Source organism: Chionomys nivalis, chromosome 23 (assembly GCF_950005125.1).
Source record: "Chionomys nivalis chromosome 23, mChiNiv1.1, whole genome shotgun sequence".
Lineage (NCBI taxonomy): Eukaryota > Metazoa > Chordata > Mammalia > Rodentia > Cricetidae > Chionomys > Chionomys nivalis.
Window position 1 is genome coordinate 8,234,081 of NC_080108.1, and position 18,535 is coordinate 8,252,615.

The window sequence follows — 18,535 nt, forward strand, 5'->3', positions numbered from 1 at the left end:
GTCCTCCACAACTTCTGGGAGACCAGAGCTCAATAGATACGTCACTTATAGAAAGAATTTTACCTGGGTTGCCATTGTTTGCTGGTTAATAATTAAAGGTACTTTCCTCATTTGCCGGGAGGAAGAGACGGCAGTATTGTGCAAAGTGGCCATAAAGTTTTCATCTTTGTCTGATCTGGGTTCTCTCAGTGCGGTTCTTCTGCAGCCTCTCACTGCCCCTCCGCTCACGTTTCCAGTAGCTTTGCATGGGTGTGTCCTTTCGGTGCTGGCTGCTCTCTGACGCTTGACCCTTCTTTAATTTGCTGTGCTGTCCTTGCAGAACACGTCTCCTCTAATGCCAGCGATAGCGAAAGTAGCTGCCGTAAGTTACTGCTTGGGCTTGTGGTTCTTTCCTTTGCAGTGGCCCCGTTGCCTGTGGTCGTTATTTCAGGCTCTTTTCTCCAGCTGCCTCTTATTGTCACCCTGCTCCAAAGCAAATGGCTTGAAACGAAATCAGCATTTGATGTGGAAAGACACAAATGACACGGGGGCCAGCAGGGGAACCTATCATGATTTGTGCACGCAGGGCCAGAGTTTTCTAAGCCCGATTCGAACCTCAGCTGGTTGTGACCCCATAATGGAGGATTTTGACTTTCTATTCCCCAAATCAATTTAACCACCGTGGAGGAAGGGAGAAGGTCATGATTCTATTCTCCTCCGCATTTTGCCTTTTCCCTCCTGCCCCTGGAGCAGCAGCATTTCTTACAGTGCTCCTTCAGATGGGGTGTCTGTTGGCTGGCGGGTACCTGGATCCCCTTCCTTCTTCCCTGGGGCCACGCCCTAGCCAAATGTGATTGGCTGAGCTTCCCCATCAGTCTGTTGTACCACTTCCTCCTTGATTAAGATTTTGAGACACATAGCACACCTATGCGTCTCACCTTATTTGGGGGATGGCTGGGAAATTGATGGAACTCTCTTCATCTAATGCTGAAAGGTTTTCCAAAACATTTTAGGTCACAAATCATAACTGGAAAGGTAGGTAACTACTGAAAAATGGTCTCTTTCGTCACCTCAAGCCATTTGCTTAGTGTATGGAAATATTTACCAGACAATAAGCACGTCCTTCTATTCAGCCCTCATGGCTTCTTGCTGCCTACTTCCTGGTCTTTGGTGACTAATCTAGGTACCTATTACTTCTGGGTTTTTTATAGTATCTTTAATATTGATTTGCACTCCTTAATAAAATGGGTTCCCCAAAAGCAATTGTTAAAAGGCATCAGAAAGCTGCCTGGCCAGTACAGGACCCACAGAAATGAATATCAACGCAAAAATTGGTATTGTCTTTTGCTTGAAAATTAATTGAAAAGTAAAATTGTTTGGGGCATCCCTGCCCTACCCCATTAAAGTATGGTGCTTTATAAAAATGGTTGCTTTTGAGGCAGAGTACCGATTAGTAAGAGTAGCCTCGAGTGGGGTTTTGAAGAAGCAAACTATTGACCAGTAGAACACACACACACGAGACAGAAGAGTGTCAGGTCATGGTGAGGACCAGAAAAGAAATGTGACACAGACCAAAGATAGACTGACAAAATTGTGGTAAGATGCCCAGGCAGAATGTTAAAGTTGCGTAATTGTCAAATTGATGGATCCTATCGAGTCTCACTGATGGAAGGATTCAGAGTTGTTATGTTCAATGTGGTTGTTTTCTTCCTTCTCTTAACCCAATGGTAGGAGAGGGAGGAAAAAATTGCCAGTGATTTTCAATTCAGAAAAGTTAAGAAGGAGGGGTCAAAGCTTGTCTTTCTGACTCCGTGAGGCACCCTCGATCTTCCACGAGGAGGAATGTGATGTACCTGTTTGGTTTCATGAAAACCACAGACACTAATTTCTCTAGTTCTCAAGGCTTTGCGCTCCCATCCAGTAGACAGAGCCATAGAAAAAGAATACGGCACCCCTTATTCTTCAGCCCTCTTTATGGGATATACTACCTTCTTTGGAAATTACATATTTGGAGTATTTTTTCCAGAACCTAAGTCATAGAATTTAGGCCTCATCTTTGAGCCATTGGGATGATGCCCTGGGATGACACCAATCTCCCCCTTCCAAATAGTAGCTGCACACCAATATTTGAGGGAATAAGGAAGCAATTGCTTATGCCACAAGTTACCTATGAGACGGCAGAGAGTTGGAGCTGAAGCCATGATGGCAGTGATGCAGATGTGGAGTATACTCTTATGTTTGGGGTCTCAGATTATAGAGGGCCAGGCATGCCAGGATTTCCTCCAAAGCTAGGAGGAGCATTAGCTGATTCATTTGGCGGCTTCTACGTGCACGGTCCCATTTCTCGGTGCTATAAAACCCAGTACAAGAATTGATCAAGCCTGGGTCTCACTATACATGTACTGGGAAGGAAATCTTAATAAATCAACAGGAGCTGTAGGGAGCAGGATAAAGTCTGACTCCAGGAGAGCAGGTGCATCCATGCTCCTTCCAGATAGGAAGTGACCTGTGCACTAAGGTTTGGAAAGAAGAGCTCATGTCAAAGGGGAGAAAAGAACTTTCCGTGAGGGGCATGGCCCAGACATGTGTTCCAGAGAGAGGCAATTTTGATATTAAAATACTTTTTTTTTTCTAGTGGATTTCTGGCTTTTGCTATGATTAAGACCAATCTTAATCTCATGAATGGCAGTACAAACAAATACGGAAAGACTCCTCTTTGTCACTGTGAAAACATTGCCTGTTCAGTCTAGAGCCGAGGTGGCTTTATAAAACGTGGAGGATGCAAAGCAGTCTGAGGCTACTGGGCTGCACAGTGCACAGAGCACCATTCACGCCCCCTTCTGGGGACACGCAGCCTTGCACATGCATGCCTATAGGCCTCCACTTTGAAACACAACTCAGACATCTGCTACACCAAATTAAGTATTGCAGGATATTTTTTTTCAAGTCCAACTATATTGAGTAGCATCTAATATGTAATTAATTAACAGGCATATTGCCTAATTATACAAAATACCACTTCAAAACCTTAACTGTTAGTTCCATATTGCTTCCACCAAGAAAGTGGTAAAGTTAAGGCTCCATGGTTTTGGCCCTTCTGTATATACCTTCCAGTTGTCCTTGTGTTGGGAGGCAATACATACCAAACAGGTATTAACAGGGCCAGTCAGACCCCCACAGCTGATGACCAACTGTCTCAAAGCTCCATCAAGCTCTTTTCACATAATGGTTGTTATGTGGGAGTTGACAATTTCCTTCTTGCCCACCGGTATTCACCATTTAAATTAGGATTTTCCAAACAAAAATCTTGAAGGAAATTCTGAGTGCAATCTCTGAGAGGAGGAGATCTAAGACTCTCCTAAGAGAGTTGGTGCTGGGACTCCCCTACTCTTCCCCACTCCACTTTTCACAAGTATTGTCCATGGCTGCATTTAGTTCTCTCATTTTTATTATCTCTTTAACTTCTGCAATAACTCTGTTATTAGGTAGGTCTTGTCTTGAGAGCCTAGTTTGCATAGCAGGGCAGCCAGAGTTGTGTACCTCACTGATAAGTGATAGCCCCGAAGTTGCAATAAGACCTTGTGCTTCTGGCTCTCATGGACCCTTTACTCCACCATGTGGTTCATAACCCCAGTGTCCTGCTGTTTAATCTGGTACTCGGTAACCATTCTGTACCACTAATCAGATTATTAAGACTAAAACTAGCTGGGAGGTGGTTAATCAGCATTCAGGAGGCAGAAACAAGCAGATCTTTGTGAACTAAAAGTTAATCTGAACTACAGAGTGACTTCCAGGACAGCCAGAGCTACACAGTGAAACCCCATCCTGGAAAAAAAAAAATCCCAGGAAAGTTGAAAAGACTAACATGGCGCTTATAGTGTTAGCTATATACTAAGCCCAATTTCAAGGGCTTTCTGGTGGTTAAGTAATTTAATCTTCTGACTATCCTGTGGAGACACCGAGCTAACAAATAGATTGAAATCAAATGTCAAGCATAATCAATTGAAAATAGTTGTTTGAAGAACTGTTTGGAGGAGCTGAAGAGATGGCTCAGCAGTTAAGAACATGGCTATTCTTCGGGAAGACATGAGTTACAGCTGCCCATAACTTCAGTTCCAAGAGAATCCAACACCCTCTTCTGCACTCCACAGGCACCAAGAGTCAAGGATGCACAGACATGCACACAGGCAAAGCATCAAGACTAATAAAAGAGGGAAAGCTTAAGACGGCCCTTCAGTGCTGTGGACTCCCTCTGAGGGCACAGAAAGAGGACCACCATGTGCCGCAGAGGTGCCCTCTAGGAAGCACGTCGCCCAACCTGTCCTGACACTAACGTTCTCTGACTCTGCGAAGCCACCAGGCGCGAGCACTAGGAAGTAAATTTAAACCATTAAATAGAACATGACTAGAACAGACCCCCACTCCCCTCCTCTCTCTTCTGTTTTTTTTTCCCCCCGAAGGCACATTGGGGTCTCGCGCTAACCACATCTCACTGTGACTGGTTCCTGACGCACAAACCCCGTGTTGTGCCCAGTCTGTTAGAAAGCAGCTCTGCCAGATGTCTGGCAGCTGCAAACCCCACAGTGTGTGCTGCTTGCCCACTGCCAGCCACAAAGTTGCCAAAACAAGACTGAGAAGAGTTTGTACCTTTTGCCAGCTGTTACTCTGAATGTCAAACTCCTTGACAAACGAAAAGAAAAATAACTTCTAAGGGTGACTACGGAAAAGATCTATCAACAGGGCGCGAGAGAAGATGGAAATGCTGGTGCTGACGGATGGGCTTCTTCTGGCCTCCCGGCCACCCTGTCCTCTTCAGACCCACAGCCATTGTTCACCACAAGCTGTATGATTCCCACAGAGAAGCTGACATCTCTCGCCCTCCTGAGGTAGTACGAAAGACTCCACAGAGAAAAGCAAGTGTGGACTTAGATCTTGGCTTTACTACTTACTAGCTGAGCAAATGAGCCTCGTCAAATTCTCCAAACCTCAGCTTCTCCATCTATCAAATGGGTCACCAGAGTACCAACTACCCAAAAAATTCTATGAAAGCAAGAAGCCAGTGGTTAGGAAAGGAAAGCTCTTTGTATCCTGAAGAATGACATAAAGACATGGATTTTTCTCTCTCTATTGCTATGGAATTTTCCCTTTCCAGTCTGTCTCTCTTTTCCACTACTCATTGGGCCTTTTTTTTTTTAACTTAAGCATGAAAAGTGGCATAAGATATTGAATACATTGCTCTTACATAGCCCCAACTTGGACGGCTTCTCCACCAACTTCCTATGCATGCACAGGGCCATGAGGATTGGCATGTGTAGGGAGTGCCCATTACTCCCTGCCAGTACTGCTGCTCTGAAAGAAAGCCAGTTCTTTCTGTAAGAAACATCCCAAAAAGCAGTGGACAAGCAATTCTCCCATCAAAGCTGGGCTTGTGCTGGTTTTCAGAAGCACAAATGATGCAGACCGACACCAGATGTCTTGCTCAAGATTTGCATTCAGAAGATCCCTTTGGGGTGACCTGCAAGACGACTGGAAGAGATTCAAATAGAAGCATGGTGTGTTATATTTATTGAGGAAACTGCATTTCCCAGCGTGAAACGATCCCACTCACAGTCACGCCGAGTAGGACCTTTTTTCACAATGCCAATCTCGCTGTGAGTCCTCTGACCTCTTATGACCCCAAGTCACAGTGGCGGGTGGAGCTGCACGTTTATCTTCATGGAATGGCTGGTGTAACGGGCAGCCTCCGACGTTCGGCCCCTGACACCGGAAGCTTTGCCTGGCTATCAGGATTCTCCTTTCATATTATTTTTCCAAGCCTTCCCTATGAAGTCAGAGTCTAGCATTGCTGGCACCGGTGAGCTATGCAACTGTCCCGCAAACTCTCTCTCCACAGTTGTCTGAGTGGCACCGACCTATCTCCTGGTGTCTTCAGATCAGATGACCGAGCTGTAGCAGCAGTCACTTGTTTTTATCTAAACACTGGCTTTGTGTAGTTTAATTTATCCACAAAGAATCATTCTTTCCCTCCATATATAAAATTCTGCATCACCCATACCAGTACCCTTCTGACACATGTGGATACCTCCTGAGCACTTCTAGGGCATCTCTGGACAGGTGCCATTGAGGAGAGATACCAAGTCTCGTTGTGCCTTCAGGATACAGTGTGGCCTCACAGTGCCAGGACCAACGCAAGTCCCCTTGGGGGTAGATGGCAGGCGTGACTTCAGTTGGCAGCCATTGCTTACCCTTAAAAATGTACAAAAAGCACATCTTTGCCCTGCACCACTACCAAGGCTCCATAGAAGGCCACTATGCCCTGCGATTACAAACATCAAAGAACTTCTGGAATCAAGGGCAGTTGTTGAAACCATTGTGTAGTTACGCCTTTGATGTAAAGAGCTCGCTTTCCTCTGACTGGAGCTATGAAAGAGAAACTGGTATTGCATACTAAGTCTGTTTGGGATGGACAGTCCATAGAGTATAGTATGGTATGGTATGGTATGGTATGGTATGGTGTGGTGTGGTGTGGTGTGGTGTGGTGTGGTGTGGTGTGGTGTAGTGTAGTGTAGTGTAGTGTAGTGTAGTATAGTATAGTATAGTATAGTATAGTATAGTATAGTATAGTATAGTATGGTAGAGTATAGTATGGTAGAGTAGAGTAGAGTAGAGTAGAGTAGAGTAGAGTATAGAGCAATGAGGTTCGCTGTCATTTGGTCTTGGAAAAGACCACACTCCCCATTCCTCCTCAAATGTCCCCTCTAGAAGACACTGATCTGTTTTCAACAGCCCTAACCTAGTCTCATACCAAATGCTGAACAACACTAAACCCAATGCAGATATAGGAGCAGACCCTTTGGGATCTGCAGCTGACCCAAGACCAAAGACCACTCATTTGATCCAGCATATAAACTTCATCTAAAACTGATTGCCAACACTGAACTTAGGCTCCACAGCAGACCATAGCTTCACGGCCCACCCAGAAGCAAAGGCCATGCAGCAAACGCTGCTGGTGATGCTGGCATCTTTACAACGTTGCTCCTCTTAGTTCTCATTCTGAAGCTTCACGGCAGGAGTTAGCATCCATCATAACCGATAGCCTAGGGCATACATCTCAACTTGGAGTGGGGACCAGGGTTTGAAGGCAGGGATTCCCGCATGCTAAACATGTGCTCTGCCCTATGACCATAACCCCGATGTCCTCAGTCTGAATCTAACCATCGACAGACTCCCGATGACTGCGATAACCAGATGCTAGAGCTTTATGAGGATGAAGGATGTTGAATGGTTCAAGGAGTGAGCATAAGGAAAATTAACCCTCAACCATGGCTATCGAGTGTGGCTGGTTGTTTGATAACTGTAATTTTCCTTTTTTTTTTCTTTCTTCTCAGGAGGACAAGAAGATCTCATTCTCTCCTATGAACCTGTCACAAGGCAGGAAAGTAAGTTCCCAGGCAAGCCCAACTTCCTGATTCCCAAGCTATGACAGATGACACCAAACTCAGCTTAATACTCAGTTGCCCCAGATCAGGGCACAGTAACAGCTCCCAGGGGGACAGAACAGTCCTTGAGAGGCGTAGCCTCACTGAGAAGGCACCTGTCAGCTGGGCGATGGTGGCTTACTCAGGAACCTGAGTCGGAGGGCTGATGCAGAACAGCCTCAGGAAAGCTGACGCTAAGTCCAGTTTTGAAAAGGACTTCCTAGCAGACCTCAGAGGCTGGACCCCTGCAACTGCTCCAGGGGTCAGAGCTTCTGAGGACGTTTCTTCAGAGGCTGATGGTGGCTGACAGAGATGTGGCCAAGAAAACTGAAGCATCAGATGGGGAGTTGCACCACAGAGACTCAGATACGTACTAAAGCACTTAGGAATCAGGAAGCCCCCACCAGAGGACAGATAGTGTCCTCTGAGAAAAGGAAGTACAGATGCATGAGGTGTCACTGCTGCTAACGATGCCTTTAAACAATGACCAAAAAGCTAGTTGGTTTCTTTCCCCCTCCCGGGCTCCCTAAATCCAGGTTTTGACATAGGGAGGTAAAGCCTGAGAGAAGACACAAAGTTCCACCTCCATTTCCTTGGTAGTTACTACAGCTGTTCTATTCTCCATTAGCAAATTCCAGAAAGCAGTAAAGCCAAAATATCCTGAGAGCTAAACATCAGCCATTTCTGCATGACGGTTTTGTGGGTCATTTAACCCCAAGTGAAGGAAGGCCTTAGCACTTCTTAGCTGCTGGGACTTTGCCCTGAAGAATCACCTCTGCAGAGGTGCGGGGCTGCATCCACACTGCGGGGTTTGAAGAATCACCTCTGTGGAGGTGCGGGGCTGCATCTGAACTTCGGGGTTTGAAGTCACCCTCAATATCATCTTCCCTTCCTGTCCTCAGTCAGCTACACCCGGCCAGTGATTATCCTGGGCCCCATGAAGGATCGAATCAATGATGACTTGATATCTGAATTTCCTGATAAATTTGGCTCCTGCGTGCCCCGTAAGTATCACTTTTCTTTTCTCTGGGCCCACATTTGGCTCCTCAATGAAGAGTCTCTGGTGTGAGGCAAACATCATCAGGTACCTGTTATCTGAGCACCCGACTTAGGGCATCTGCCTAACCCTTCTGATCTGGGTTGCCACACATTTTTTTTTTTCTCTCTCTCTCTCTTTTTTTTTTCTTTTTTGGATTTTTGAGACAGGGTTTCTCTGTAGTTTTTGGTGCCTGTCCTGGAACTAGCTCTTGTAGACCAGGCTGGCCTCGAACTCACAGAGATCCGCCTGCCTCCGCAGTGTTGGGATTAAAGGCGTGCGCCACGACCGCCCAGCCCACACATTGTTTTCTATTGTTAAGGACTGACCTTAATCTCCAGAAGTTAGCAAGACCTTCTGGAACCTCCCTGAGCACTTGAGACAACATGCCTGCCATTTATAAGTTTCAGTGGGATCTTCTAGGTTCATAAAACCACCGCTATAGCATCTTTATCCATAGACCAGGGACAATCAGAAGCACAACCTCACATTGAAATCAACTCTGGATAACTTAGTCCAGTGTGTCAATACTCAAGCCAAGTAGTTCTGGGTTATCAGAAGAGTGTGTGTGTGTGTGTGTTCTCTATCCTGTAGGCCACTATAGATTTCAAACTTTGAGATTATAGACAACTAGATTTCCAAGTCCCTCATTAATAACCAGTCTGTCTTACCTTTCTCAAACACCACTACACCACACCTCTCTGCCTTCCCTCTCACACAAAAATGGCCTGTGCATAGAGACGGGGCCACCGGGCAGTCTGCATTATTAGATAGAGAGGAGCTATTTGTTGGGATCAGATGGAAGAGCCTCTATGGAGCTTTTTGTTATTGCTGCTGCTGCTGCTATTGTTTTAGATTTATAATTTCAAATATCTCAAACATTTCAGTATACGGATTCATTCTAGGGTCATAAGAAAAGAAGAAATTACTTGTATACAGCTCACAGACAAAAGGAGGGTGGGGGAGATTGCTGGACCTCAAGAGAAGGTTCCCAGAAGGGACTCTGGAAAGAGGCAGGACAGCTCCTAAGAATGTCTTAGGTGGGAAGGGGCAAAGGAAAGCCTGGTTTGCTTTCAGCATCTGACATCTGAGAGAAGGAAATCAGAACCTTAAATATAATTGCACTTGCCCCTCCCCCTCTCTCGCTCCCCCCGCACACACTCCCCTTTCTCTTTTTTCATGGCTAGCACTACTCTATGGGAATAAGTACAAACTGATTCTACAGGATTTGGAAAATTTAAAAAAAAAAAATAAGTAGCCAAAGAATCGAGAAGTATATAGAATGCCACTTAATAACCAGAAACAAAATCATTCTTCCTCCAATACATTTTTCATGTACTTATCTTTAAATCTAAGTTGTTATAGAACAATTTAAAATAACTATATTCACAAAAAAGTTTATAGATATTTTTGATTTCTCCTTTACAATACTATGGTTTATAATAAAATGTAATTTTGTGTCATAAATTACTATAATCAATATATTTGGGGATACATTTATCTTGACTTTTGATCAATTTTAAGACTAAATGTTTTTTAAAGTGATTCCAAGATTGGATGCAGGTCAACTATTTAAAGTTGTATAGCTAGATCATTTTTCTTTTGTCATCTTAATAAAGCATTGACATAACATTGTTGTATTTGCTGACTTTCAGTCCTGGAACTATTTTTCTCTTACTATATATAATTTTAAATACCTAAACCTATTCATAACTGTATGCCCATCTTTCCCCCTAATTCTCATGGCACATTTTCTCCCATCTTTATGATTTACTTCTTCATAATCTATTTTGTTCTACGTGTTGTAGTGCTATATATTTTGAGGCAGTGGTTATGTGGGGACAGGGTCTCGCTATGTAGTTCTGACTGGCCTAGAACTTATGACCTTTCTACCATTGAATTCTGGGTGCTAGAAGTGCACGTATGCAGGCTCAAACTGGGGTGCCATGCTGTATTGTTGAGAGTCTGGATTCTGTTATCTTCCTTTATACATTCTTATACAGCCAATAATGTACTGACAGGTCAGCTTGTTGTGTGTAACTTGATTTAAAAGCAGGCCTCAAGTCAGCCCAGAGGAGCCTTCCAGGTGTGGCTAGGTGTGTGGCTTTTTCTACCACCCCAACGCCCAATTTTCTGTGAGCCGTAGTATCTTCTAACACTGAGTGGCCTCAGTATCAAGGCAGAAAGGCAGGATAAATACAGATTTTTCCCTCACAGGTTTCTCATCCCTTATTACAGCTGTTCCCTGTCTATTGTCTGATACCTGAAACAAGTTATTTCTTGTGTTTTGTCCTGTTTTATCCTTACTTATATGGGGTGGTAAGACTGGCATTCATTACTGTGCCATGGCCCATCTTATTACACATGACCCATCTCCATCTGTGCTAAAGGAATAGTGGGGAAACTCTCAGAGAAGTTCATAATTATAAATGCATCTTATTCTCGCTGTTTCTTCTTTTACAAAGATACTACGAGGCCAAAGCGTGACTACGAAGTTGATGGCAGAGACTACCATTTTGTCATTTCTCGAGAACAAATGGAGAAGGACATCCAAGAGCACAAATTTATCGAAGCTGGCCAGTACAATGACAATTTATATGGAACCAGCGTGCAGTCTGTGAGATTTGTAGCAGAAAGGGTAGGTCTGCCTGCGTCTGCCGGTCCTCTTGAGACTCTCTGAAGAAGATTCTGGTAGCAAACTTTTCTGCTCATTGCTCTTTTGCTCTTTCCTGATTGCAAACTAATATCCATGGAGAGAATTGCCTTAAAGCAATGCCATTGCTTTCTGACTGCCTTGTAGATAGAGGGAAGGGAGGAGACCCATTAGCCCAGACAGTTCACAGCATGTGGTGCATGGGGACTTGGTTTGTTCTTGGTTCACTGTCTCGACCTAGGTTAATAAGGCTGAACTTTTTAAGGGAGCTTTGCTACCCTTAGTTGCCTGGTTACTCTGAGTTTTTCTCTCTGAAAGCTTAACATTCTCAAGGTGGAAGGGAGATTCATGGGAGAATGGTCCAGCCTGTTGCTGCTGGATATTTCTTGGCTTAGAATGGGCATTGATGCTGAAGTTCCCTTCTTCCTGTTCCTGACAATATCAAAAGCATGGAAAAGAGGTAACTATTGAAGGGAGAATAGGTAGAAAACCACTTTACATATAAAGACATGTGGATAATCTGTAGGAGGAAAACAGTTGTCTGTTTGGCTCAGTGTGATCCCTCCTTTTGATGTTAATCCCCTGTTGATATACTGATGAATTAAGCAACTGTACTCCTCCACAGAGACCCAAAGTAACAGGTAGATTGTTCCATTTTAAGGTGAATAAGGTAAGAGAAAACTGGCAATCAGAAAGAAAGGAGAGCCATGCATTCACGGACCTAAGATAGTAGCTTGAAGCAGAAACAAAAGATCTTGGCAACAGCATCTCCGAAGCCAGGGGCGGAGGTGTCTCCTCTGAGCATTACAAGGAGCTTCTCAGCAAACCCTTGCAGTGTAGACGCTGGCAACGCTACTACAGGGAAATTCCACTTAGATAAGCAGCCTAGAATCTATACAGTAGCCTTGTTTTGGAAAAGGATTTTACATCTTTTCCCCAGAAGACATCCAACTTGCCAGACTCAGGAGCCACTCAGAGAACAGAGCTCCTGTCTGGATCTGGACTCCCCTAGGGGTCAGAGAATCTTGCGTTTTCCCTTGGTGAAACCCCACATTCATTCTACTCTACTGAATCAGGGGGTGGCTGGCTTGTGACGTCAGCTTAACCCAGCAGAGTGGCTGTGACCTAAGCCTCTTGACTAATAACCTACACTGTAAGGGACGGGTGTGGAGACATAGGCAAGAAAGACAATAATGTCCTTATTAGGAAACGGGCTACATCATGTGTGGCTTCATGCCAGTGCTGGGACTGAAGGCAGGCACTGAGTGGTGCCTGAGAAATTTTGCAATGATGTCACATTGACCTTCGGCAAACAGGGATAGGGAACCAAAAAGAAAAAAAAGAAAAAAACTTTGTCTGGATATATTCATGTCCACTCATCCTCACTCCAGGGCAGGACCAGATGTGACAAGCACAGAGGGTGTTTCTGTAGTTCCACTGTCCCCTCTCCCCATGCAGTTCCTGGGGTCATACAACTGTTCAGAGGAAAGATGCTTCGGAACCTCATCGCCTCATCGGCCAGTGGTACCCTGGATCACTGATAGCAAGAACACCAGTGACAGAGGAAACACCTCTCACTTACCAGGCAAAAACTCAGACATAAAATAACTTTTAATATTTCAAACAAAAAATGTAATTGATAGCCTCAACAGCCAATTAGGTCAAATAGATAAAAGTTACATGAACAGCAAGATGGTTTTTTTTAAACAGCCCAGTGAAACGAAACATATACAAATAAAACAAGAAGAATAGCTAGAGTGTCAAAGATCTAGAGAGCCATTAAAGAACAAATATCCAAATTTCAAAAAGCACAGAAGAAGGGGGAGGGGAGTATCAGGGCACAGAAGAAACCTATGTAGACATAAAAGAATGGGTAGCTTATAGGGCGGTGAAATAAGTATAACCAAAATATGATCTTTACCACAGAATACTGTACACAAGATACCAAAAGTAAAGCCACACTCTGTTGGTATATTTTTAATCCCAAGTACTCGGGAGGCAGACGCAGGTGAATCTCTGAGTTCAAGGCTAGCCTGGTCTATGGAGCTAATTCTAGGATAGCCAATGCAACACAAAGAAACCCTGCCTCAAAAAAAAAAAAATCTACAGTTTAAAAGGGAACACAGTGAGATAGCCCAAAACTAGATTTAAAAAAAAAAAATGGAGAAATGGAAACACAACAAGACCAGGAAACACTGAAGTATTCACAACTTCTTCTAGCATCGCAGAAACTAAAAATGAGAAAAACAAAACCTAATAAGAGACACAGCCAGAAGTGGTGAGACATGTCTGAAACTTCAGCATTTAAGATATATGGGAAGTTCCAGGACAACCCTGGCTGTAAAGTAAGATACTACATGGGGAGGGGCCAGCGAAGGAGAGACAAAGCACATCTCAAAAAAGGTATCAGAAATACGCAAAAAATGCTCTCTTTAATACAGAATACTGATCAAATTGAGTACCTTCCGGCAGAGTTCTAAAACTTAACCTCATCTCATTCCATACAAACATCCTCTTAGAGTATGGGTGAGTAGATAAATAAGTAGAGATGAGTAGACAGACAGATTCGTTAACTGCTAGGGGAAAATGGCAGGGGAACTTCAAGCCATTGGCTGGGACCTTAAAAACTGGTAGGTGAGATTACATCAAACTGTACACAACAAAGGGAACAATCAACAAAGGAGACAACCCGCAGGATAGGAGGAAATAATGGCCAGCTAGATATCTGACATAGGGATGGTCGCCAACATCCAGGGATGCTAAACACTTGACAAATAATGATTGTAATTGTTTTAACTAGGCAAATGGTATGAGCAGACACTTCTCAAAAGAAGACATTAGATGACCAAAATATATGTAAAAAATGGTGAATACATGAGAAAAACAAATCAAAGCCAACTTAACTATACCCCAGTAAAAATGACTAGAAAGTCACAGAAATTCTGATATTCTGCTGGGAAAATGTGAACTTAGCACAGCCTTCATAGAGAACAAGATGGGGTACCTCAAAACTAAAGCCAGGATCTGGAGAGATGGCCCAATGGTTAGGAGCGCTTCTGGCTTTTATGGAGAACCTGAGTTCGGATCCCAGCACTACGCCAAATGTTCACAACCACCTGTAACTGCAGCTTCAGTGGATCCAACACCCGTGACCCCGCCAGCACCTACACTGATGTGCACACACCCTACACACATGCATACACACAATTAAAAACAATAAATCTTGAAAACTATATCTACCTGCTGGCTACAGATCCAAAAGGGAAAATGAGCACATCAAAGGAATTTTTCCAGGTCTATGGTGCTTGTGGCAATGTCTGTAATATAATAGCTAAGACACAGAATCAGCCTAGGTGTCAGTAACAAGTGAATAAAGAAAATCTAATGATAATAGATAGGTAAGTAGATAGGTAGGTAGAGGTAAGTAGACAATCACCACAATTAAGTATTTTTCAGGCATAAAGAATGGAAGCATACCCTCTGCAGCAAAAGGAATGGTTATTACATAAATGAGATAAGCCATTCACGTAAAGACAAGTCCTACATATTCATTCTCTTTTATGTTAAGTAATGGCTAAGGACAGAGAGAGGTGTTTGGTTAGGAGAGGGTAGAGAGCGTATACTTGACTCGGTCAGTGCACTGTCAGCATCTATGGAAATGCCCTGCTGCCCCCTATTAATAGCTATATCGCTGTCTTCACTAACATATCAACAGTAGGCAGTGTAATGTCTGATAACATAGTAGTACATGTCTAGTTTTCTCTTTCAAACCACTAGAGTCTGTCAAGCTATATGGATCCTTTCTAGTCAGTAATCTGGAAAACTAGGTCTGTTTTCCTCTTTGAACATGTAAATGCAGCCTGTGTTAACTGGGAAATAACACATAACATCTTATGTGTAACCATTGCACTTCAGAGTGCAAACCTGGAGTCTATTACTTATGTGGTCAGGCATGAAGCCTCTTGCATGTCTCATGAGCATTCGAGTGGTCACTGGACTCTTCATTTTGTACACACATGAACTCTCCCTGTATTCTTGATTGAGGACTGCTTCTACCTACATAAAAATGCCTTTTTTTTCTTGTGTAAACATCTCCTAGCCTCAGAATAATGAGGCCACTTCTCTCCAGGAGGTAGAAGGAGATGTGGCAAATGACTCCTCTTCCAGAAATATTTTATAAAGTAGCTCCCGGCACTGAGCATCCAGTGCTCTGGAAGCCAAGTGAAGTGTGCTGTAAAGGGGCGGGCTTTTGATCTGCTAACAAACAAGCTTACACAGCACTGCACAGTCAGCATTTGACAATGTAAAACTGAAGCCAGTGCTTCCGTGTCTGCCTTCCAACGTGTATGTATCACATAAGAACTGAGCAAATGTACGGAATTGCTTGAGTTCCTGTGATAGCCATCCTTACAGGTTTTACACTGATGCAGGATAAGAGGACAGAAGGGCTGCTCCAACCAGCAGTTCTGACCATGGCTCTGCCCATGCTCCAGAGCTGGGTTTCAGGCTTCCTCCCAGTGAATTTGGGGCCAGTAGTGCTTGGTCTTCTCTCTTGTAAAATGCAATCAGTCATACCTGCCTCACAGACCTAGATTTGCTCTTTGAAGTTTTTTTTTTTTTCAGTCTTTAGAAACCCAGCATTTCATACCTTTCTCTAGAACATGCTTTAGTTTATTTCACTGGACACTGCCTTTTTTCTTGCTATTTCTAACCTGGTGTTCTTCTTACCCTTCTGCCAGGGCAAGCACTGTATACTTGACGTGTCAGGAAACGCGATTAAACGGTTACAAGTGGCCCAGCTCTATCCCATCGCCATCTTCATAAAGCCCAAGTCCCTGGAGCCTCTGATGTAAGTAGAGGGCCCAAGTCCTCATGCAGCTCCCTGCTCCAAGTGCACAGCCGACCGCAGCAGTTTGTCACAGAGGATCACAGCGGGAAATGCCAGCGCTGATCGTTGAGCATTTCCCGTTTCTAATATATCTATTAAACTTTTTGAACCAGTAATTCTTTATGATCCTACAAATTGCTTTAACCTGTACATTTTATGTTTGTTGGTTGTTTCATTTGGTCTAAGGGGTTTTTGGGTGGAGGGGGCAGTTATTTGAGTTTCTGGTTTTGGTTTTGGCAAGTGACAGGTGGCTCATTTTTACATTGTCTCTTAACTCTGAGAACAGTTTTACAGGAAAATCTTTAAATGTGGGCGTTTTGTTTTGTTTTTATAGAGGGAACAAAGAACACTTCCTAATCTTTCCATTGACATTTCATATCACCCTTCATAGAATTTTGACTATGTTGAAATATACAGACTATGGGTCTTAGCAGTCTTCCCTAGTGGCATGCCTATAATATCCTTAATAGATCCATCTCCACATCTGTGCACATACATCAACATGGGAAGTGCATGGTTCTGATTGTTTTTCAAAGCATTTCCAAAGGTCCTATAAAATACCTTCGTTCAAATAACAGTAAACAAACTAGGCAGATATTCACAATCCACGAGAATACTCCTCTAGGCAACCCTACAGAATGGTGGAACTACTATAGGGAATGGGGGCAGAGCAGAGAGGCCACGGCAGAGATGTGAAAACCGCACAGAACAGCTCTCTGCTCTACCAATGATCCGTCGTCTAACCCCAGCACAAATTGCTTGAGCTCCTTAAGATTAGATCCTCAACTATAAACTAGGCATTAATGTGTACCTTGTAGAGTGAGGGCTGAAACGAGGTCATGGAGGCTCAGATTCCTTGTCAGAGTAAGTACTTGGAAATAGTACTCTTGCAAAAGATACAAGGTTGCTTTTTATGTAGCATTAATTCAACCTTATCATGTCAAAACATATACGCAGATCCCAGGAGAATGCCAGAGATGATGTCAGTGCATCTGTTACAAGAGCCTAGCTCGAATGCTGCCTCCAGGCAGGCCTCAGATGAATGTTGTTGGAATGAACCATACAGAACACACTGAAAAATAATGCTTCTGGAAAGACTGTAAAAATAGAAAGTATTTATTCCCAGAGATGAATGGCATTTTTTTCTGAGGGTAGCAGCTACCTGTCTGGTCTCCTCTGAGACCAGACAATTTGTCTGGCTGCAAATTGAGCCAACGCAGTTGGAATGATAGCTGTGAGAATTAACATAACCTAAAAATGCATAGTTGATCTCTGGGGAAATCACCAGAGTTATAGCCTAAAAGCAAAGTATATCCCCCAAAGTAAATGTAAACAAAAGTTTTTGCCAAGATAAGTCAATAAAATTAGGAGCCGATGGGAAAACATCGACCACAATTACCACATAGGAAACTATGTATTGTTGATAAAAGAGCCCTCCTGTTACTATTCCGACAGCACGCAGTAAACTTCTCCTGATCTGGGTATCACATAAAGTTAGTTAACAACCACAAATGTCATGATGTAGAGCGGTTTATCACCTGTAGACAGCCACACACACAAAGCTATGCAATGCTAACATTAAGAAGAGAAAGGTAGCGATTGCCTCTTGGGAACAGCATCATCAAAGCTCATGTCAAAAATAGAAATTAGTCCACATCACAAACACACAGCAGGACCGATGGCTGGCTAGGGAAGTAAAACCTGAGGGACCAAGAGCACATTAGTCCAGCATGACTCTGGGAGACAGCCCATCTGGTACTCAGTGGAAGAGCTGCTTCCTTCCCTGACTACCAGATGACTTATTTAGTTCCGCCTTAGGGTCCTGTCACAGGCACTTACCACCAAGGAAAGCTAAGCATGCCAAAGGCTAGATGCCACAAGAGGACAGTGTCTTTGGCATTACTTGCTGCGGCCACATTCATGGATCCCCACTGCAGTGGTAATGGTGCCCAGCCCCATGCGCTCTCATTCCTAAAGGCTGGCTATTTGTGATTCACTCTCTCCTGAAGCTTTTACTTCAGGAGCCACGCTGTCCTGAATTGCCCATCCCTCAGGAAGGGCCAAAGCTCGGTCAGCTGGAAGATGAGTGTGGCAGCTGCCACTCTGAGACAGGGACACGCCATTGCACACATTACTCCCCATGTGCACCATCCACAGGGGTGATGAACAAGCATGCAGCTGCCTCTTCTGGGGAACATCAAGGCCATATATGAAAGAGATGTTTCCATAAAGGGCTGCCTTCTGACTTCCGGACCTTCCCCATAGCGATGAGATGCTTTACTGTGCACCCTACCCCCGCCTAAGGTCTTTCATGGCTTTGCGCTCATGATGCATTGTTTACCCCTGCGTGTATCTGTGCCACAATTATGTTTATTTGCCTCAACCACCATTTAGTCCTTCCATCACTCATCCAACAAGTGTTGAATCAGCCTAATAAACAAGCCGTAGGTTCCTTCCTCAAGGAGCTCGAAGCTTAGTCGTGAACTCTGAGGAATGTGATG

The 18,535-nt window shown here is 43.9% G+C and overlaps 1 protein-coding gene across 21 annotated transcripts in view; it reads left to right on the forward strand.

The window, feature by feature from the left end:
* Dlg2 (discs large MAGUK scaffold protein 2) overlaps positions 1 to 18,535 on the forward strand; it is a 1,644,347-nt gene that overhangs the window by 1,617,616 nt on the left and 8,196 nt on the right. For all 21 annotated transcript variants that reach the window (XM_057756268.1, XM_057756265.1, XM_057756266.1 and 18 more), the window contains 4 exons: positions 7,368 to 7,418; positions 8,360 to 8,461; positions 10,959 to 11,131; positions 15,886 to 15,995. In XM_057756268.1, the coding sequence (XP_057612251.1) occupies positions 7,368 to 7,418; positions 8,360 to 8,461; positions 10,959 to 11,131; positions 15,886 to 15,995 (436 nt within the window). The remainder of the gene's footprint in view (positions 1 to 7,367; positions 7,419 to 8,359; positions 8,462 to 10,958; positions 11,132 to 15,885; positions 15,996 to 18,535) is intronic.